General features: G+C 48.4%; 1 protein-coding gene across 1 annotated transcript; it reads left to right on the top strand.

Moving 5' to 3' along the window:
- The first annotated feature begins 897 nt into the window (after positions 1-897).
- LOC138185706 (RRP12-like protein) lies at positions 898-2,011 on the top strand. Its single transcript, XM_069124867.1, has 6 exons — positions 898-913; positions 985-1,133; positions 1,203-1,438; positions 1,522-1,689; positions 1,760-1,868; positions 1,938-2,011. The coding sequence occupies exons 1-5, from the start codon at positions 898-900 to the stop codon at positions 1,833-1,835; spliced, it is 645 nt and encodes a 214-aa protein (XP_068980968.1). The 3' UTR covers positions 1,836-1,868; positions 1,938-2,011.
- Positions 2,012-6,239: the final 4,228 nt, after the last annotated feature.

Raw genomic sequence — 6,239 nt, 5'->3', positions numbered from 1 at the left:
TTGCACATTTAACACATGCCGGGGTTCTGTTACAATAGTTTTTTATGTGATCGTATTGTTGGCACCGCATGCATTGTGGTATATCTTTTTTGTAGCGTGGTGGTTCCACTGTTACTATTGTGTTTAAAGTTTTTTTTGATTTCGTAAATTTCTTTATTATTGGTTCTCGGTTCTAGTTCAATTAGGAATAATGGTAGTGGTTGCTTCGTGTCGTATCTGGTCATATTGTTTGTTGATCTTGTTTTATGGCCAATTTTTGTTAATTTGTCACTTAATTTTTCTATGTTAATTTTTGAATGTAATCCTCTTATAACTATTTTGTAGCTCCTTTCCGTTTTGAGCTGGTACGTGTCGTATATAGCATTTTGTCCCTTTAGTTCATTTATCACTTTCCTATAACTTTCTGGGGAGTTTGTTTGAATTTTTATTTGTTCTAATTTTGTTTGTTTTATTGTGTAATTATCCTTCCCAACTATATTGTTTAGTCGATCAATAAGCGGGTCTATTATTTGCGCCTCAACAAATACTGGTGGTGGTTTTGTAATGTGTGTTGGTTTAATTGTGATTTTGCTTGTTGGGTCTATTTCTTCCGTTAGCGAGCTGAAGGAGTTTCTTAATGGTAATTCTTGCAACCATCGCTGCTGTTCTGAATCTAGATTTCCTGTTATTTTTCTTTTTTTATTGTAACTCGCCACCTTCCAGCTTTCATCCTGTTGAGTTGTTTCTTTATTGCAGCAGTCCTGTTCTTGATTTATTGGTCGACTTGGTTTTGTTATGTCTGTTGTTTTATTTATGTAGTATTGTTCGTCTTTGTTGATTATTTTTATCGGTGTTATTTTCATTTTATGTTTGCTTATAGTCTTCTTAATAGAAGACACGGGTTTCCACCATTTAGCTATGGGCGTAGCCGTTCGTAGCTTTCTCTTCCCCGCTTGCCGCACTTTTTCTGAAGCACTGAAGCACTGTTGTTCCACGTCCTCTTAGCTGGGCTGCTCGGGCAGAACTCTACTCCATATATTGCAAAATTCTGTATTGGTCAACTTGACTCCAAGTACGATGGTACTACAAATGTTCTTCACGTCCTTACACTACTAAAAGACATTTTCCATCATTTACCAAAGATTCATGTGACGGTATTTGTCAACATTTGTTAATGAAATACATATATTTATATTATATAATTATGAACTTTTGTTTTACAGACTATCAGTGAATCTTTATTGAAGCTTATGACTATGAAAAATGTGTTAGTAACTTCATGTTGTCTACAAACCTTTCATGGTTTGTTCGTCCCTCGACCATCAGAAGCTATTCTACCAGTACAAAGAAATGGGCAAATCATTACTGCCTTATATGATTATCAACCTCCCGCAACTGATACACAACCAACCTTAGCGTGGCTAACTGTAATGCAAGAAGCGTATTTAAATTTAGCGCAGTAAACAAACTTTTATATTTAAACTCCTTATATCCAATTTTATTGAAGAGATAGTAATTGCTGAATGTATTTTTCCTTTATAGCAATTCATTAAATTTATGCGCAGTTCTTTTACCAAGAATTTTAGACAGATGCATGCAATTGTGGCTTTCGGACAAATCGGAAGTTATATCTGATTCTTACCACACGATAAAAATTTTATTACAAGATTGTGTCGGTAAAATATGTGAAACCGAAGAATCAATGAAAACGTAAGATTAGATTTAATTATTATTCTTCGTATCTATAATTTATATTTCATCATTTATATAATACTTTTAGATATAAGGACACTATCAATCAGATAACTTTTATGATCCATCAAGCATTAGGTTATCAATATTTGGAAGCTTGGTAACATATTCTTCATTTACTAGCCCTACTGTTTCAGGTAATATCGATTTTCTGTTTCTTACCCTTTTGTCAATGTTGTAGAATTCAACGTTCCCTTTTATTACAGGTAACTGATAAAGCGAGAAGTCCGCAATTAATAGAGATATTAAAAAGTCTAGCTGAGTTATGTGATTCTTACAATTTTGCATCGAAAAATGACGCTGAGTACGCTATTGGAGCTGCGACAGGAGTGCTAGGACCGAAGACAGTGAAATTGGCCGACCTGGCCGTGGTGGCCGTCTACGTGTCGCCCAACATCAGCCGGACAGAATACGCCCCCTTCCTGGACGGGCTCGCAGCTAGCGCAAGGCGTTTGGGCGCCTGCCCGTCACTGGTCCTCAGGGACTTTAACGCCCATTCAACGGCGTGGGGCAAAGGGGGCGCGACGTATAGGACTGGTCGGCTTATGAACCGGGGGTCGTCCAGCACGCGCGTGGCGTGGCGGGGCGAGTCCATAGTGGACCTCACATGGGCAAACCCTGCCGCATCCCGCCGTGTTTCCGGTTGGGAGGACTCCCCGGAGAAGACCCTCTCGGACCACCTCTACATCTTGATGGAGGTGGCGGTTGCCGGCGGGATGGGCGACCTTTCGTTGAGTGCGCGCGGGCCCATCGGCCCGCCGGGAAGGAGAAGATTTCCGAGGTGGGCGGTGATCCGCTACGACGGGGACTTCATGGCGGCGGCCGCTATAGCCGTCGCTATAGCCCGACCGACGAGGACGCAGAAGCGGGAGCGACCCGACTGAGGCGCGACATGCACGCGATCTGCGATTCGTGTATGCCACAGTATGGAGCCCCGCGCCGCGCCGGCGCTGTGTACTGGTGGTCCGAGGAGATCGCTCGTCTCCGCGAGGCGTGCATCCACGCTCGGCGCCAGTACACCAGATTCCGCCGTATGTGGCGGGTGGACGAAGCCACGGTGGCTCCTCTGTACGAGGCCCACCGCAAAACGCAGAGGCCCCTGCAACGAGCCATCAAGGAGGCGAAGAGGCGGGCCTGGGACGAGCTTCTGGCCAGCCTCGACACTGATCCCTGAGGGCGCCCTTACAAGATGGTATTGAACAAACTCCGTCCATGTGCGCCTCCCTTAACGGAGAGCATGAACCCTCGGTTCCTGGAGGAGGTCGTCGGCACCCTGTCCCCGGGAGCAGCGAACGAGGGAGATGGCAGCTCTACCGAAGAGGAGGAGCAGGAGCCTCAACCGCCAGAAGAAGAACCACGTGTCACCGCGGGAAGCTGGAGCCCGGAATCGAGGGTCACCGAGGAAGAACTGGACGGGGCCGTCGGGAGGATCGGAGTGCGGAAAGCTTCCGGGTCTCGATGGAGTCCCGGCCCGCCTGAGGAAGGACGTCGCCGGGGTCTTGGCCCCGAGACTAATGCGTCTGTTCGACGGGTGCCTGTCTCGAGGTGGATTCCCCGCTTAGTGGAAGGAGGGGCGGATGGTCCTGCTGCCGAAGCTGGGGCGCTCTCCAGACTCGCCATCCGCCTTCCGGCCGGTGTGCCTTTTGGACGAGGCGGGCAAGCTGCTGGAGAGAGTGGTGGCTGCCCGCCTCGAGTCGCATTTGTCCCGGAGTGTGCCCGAACTGCACGATGGCCAGTTCGGTTTCCGGAGAGGGCGGTCTACGACCGACGCTGTCGCCCGTGTCCGCTCCCTTGTCGAGGGGGCCGAGCGGTGTGGTTACGTGGCGTTGGCCCTGTCGCTGAACGTGGTCAACGCCTACAACAGCATCCCCTGGGACAGGATATGCCGGGCCCTCGAATTTCATCGGGTACCCGCGTATTTGCGTGATGTGGTCCGGGCGTTCCTCCGGGACCGGAGTATCGTCTACACCGTCCGGGGCGGAGGGGTGACCGGGAGGGCTGTACACCGCGGGGACCCGCAAGGTTCGGTGTTGGGCCCGTTGCTGTGGAACATCGCGTACGACGCGGTGCTTCGGACGCCGATGCCTCCGAACTCGGCACTGGCGTGCTACGCCGACGACACGTTGGTGCTGGTCTGGGGCACGGCATGGGGTAGAACCGTCCGCCTCGCGGAGCTGGCGGTGGCCTGCGAGAAGTCCGAGGCAATGTGGTTTTGCCGCAAGGCCGATCACGGGACGCCTCCAGCGGGTTACCGCCTGAGGTTGGAAGGGACTGAGATCGTGGTCGGAACCAGCATGAAGTATCTGGGCCCGACCCTCGACAGCCACTGGACCTTCGGCGCTCACTTCGAGCGCCTGACGCCGTCTGTTGAGGCGACGGCGAACGCCTTAGAACGTCTGCTGCCTCGGCTGGGCGGGCCCGACGTTGGAGTGCGCCGGCTGTACGCCGGCGTGGTGCGATCGAGGCTCCTCTACGGGGCTCCGATCTGAGCGGAAGACCTGATGACCAATCGTCGCAGTCTCCTAGCGGTCAGGAAGCTGCACAGGGCGGTGGCCATCAGGGTAGTGAGGGGGTTCCGCACCATTTCGGTGGCGGCAGCAGCGTGTTTCTCCCGTTTGAATTGCAGGCCCCGAGGTGTCGCGAGAACTATCTCCACACTCGGGGTCTGTCGGTCGGGGTGGGCCCGGTGAGCACCGACGTCAAGGTTCGGGCTCGGCGGACTTTGCTCGACAGACGGCGTGCCAGCCTCGACACGAGAGCAGGTGCGCCGGGGATAAGGGTTCTCGGGGCCATCCTTCCAAACTGGGACGTTTAGTTGGACGGCGGCAGGCCTCCCCTGACCTACAGGGTGACGCAGGTGCTCACCGGACACGGTTGCTTCGGTGAGTATCTGCACCGAATCGGGAAGGAGGCGATCGCGCGCTGCCACCACTGCGATGCGAGCGTGGATTCGGCGCAGCACACGCTGGAATACTGCCCGGCGTGGGCGCGGCCGCGCCGCGACCTCATCGTGGAAATCCACGAGCAGAATATATATACCAGGAACAGAATATAAAGCATCAAAGGCTGGAGGTGATGTTAAAAGGAAAGGAAATTTCCGTGATGGATACTCCACACATCCTAAACGGCGGTATCTTTTATGCGGTATTATTGTACGGCATTTCCTACTCGCAGTTTAAACCAGGCCGCAACTATTCAGGAACTGAGCAAGCATATGTCCTGCATATGCTCATCTGGTACCAACTGTACCGCTCTAGAGCCACCCAAACATTAGCGACCACCGACACTCAGTTTTATTAATTTCAGTCAAAAGTTCCACTCAAAGCAAAACACTCGCAGCTACTAGAAAATGAAGTCCATTTCAGATACAGACGAACATCAGAGATTTGAAAATCGCCGTTATCTGTATACGGTATTTGTCGGAAGCAGGCTCGATATTTGTATGACACCAGGCGATGTCTTACGCGTCAGAAAACTTTTTTTATGGCCAATGGTCAAGGTGTTCATTTTCTTTTCGACTTCTTACATATATTTTAGAGTATTCAGAATTGGTCACTAAAAATGATATCTTAATTGATGAGCCTTAGTTTTGTGATGCTATGTAGCTTCATTCTGGAGTTCAAAAAAAGATAAAGACACAGAAGCTTAAAATTCCTAGAAAAATACAAACTTTACTGTGTTCCACGTGAGACTTCAAAGGGAGTAAAATTGCTGATGTTCCTTCTCTATTATTAGTTTATGGAGCTATTTTTTAATAGTTTCAAATCGAAAATCTATTGGACTTGCAATAATAATGCAACTCTTGTGTAGAGAAGCAATGGAATCTATCGAACTGAGTTGCTATCAGTTGTTGTGCAAGGTGCAAGAATTGTAGAAATCAAGATCAAATAAAACGCCGTTTTATTTATTAGATTTTGATTGATATTAGAACTTGTACGAGAACTAATAAATATTTGAGATTTGATCTTTCCACACCTTTCAAAATTAAGAAAAGTTATATTTCCACAAAACTTCAACTTCGTATACTCAATTGTATATAAATATGTAGCGGCACATGAGCTAGAGAACAATTTGAATCATGTTGTTGTTTTTCCGCGGAGTATCAACATCGTTACCAGTGATCAGTTTTTCGGTTTCAGTCTCGAGCGATTTTAATAGCGATCAGTACATAGTCTTAGCGAATCAGTTAGTACCGAGCGTCTTAGCGAATATTCTCTGTATCTATTATTTTAAAGTATATTTGACTGTTTTCAATACCAAGATATCTCGTCATTTAAAACACACCACCAATCATCCTCCACAACCCAGTGTCACGGGTCACTGGATATGCGCAATAGCATTTTCCCCTCCTCGCGAAAAAAAAGGTAATATGTATGAGATACAGGTGACCGATTGCCGAGTCGAACTGGTAAAACGGTCAACGTGGAAATTCGTACGTGATTCAGGCATAAACAACCAAAAGGAGCAGCCAAACACACGGTCTCAGGACAACAGGAGCCGAATCAGTG

Source organism: Bombus flavifrons, chromosome 12 (assembly GCF_040668555.2).
Source record: "Bombus flavifrons isolate JBK064 chromosome 12, iyBomFlav1_principal, whole genome shotgun sequence".
NCBI classification, from domain to species: Eukaryota; Metazoa; Arthropoda; class Insecta; order Hymenoptera; family Apidae; genus Bombus; species Bombus flavifrons.
The sequence above is the reverse complement of the archived record's forward strand: the minus strand, read 5'-3'. Positions and strand labels throughout refer to the sequence as shown.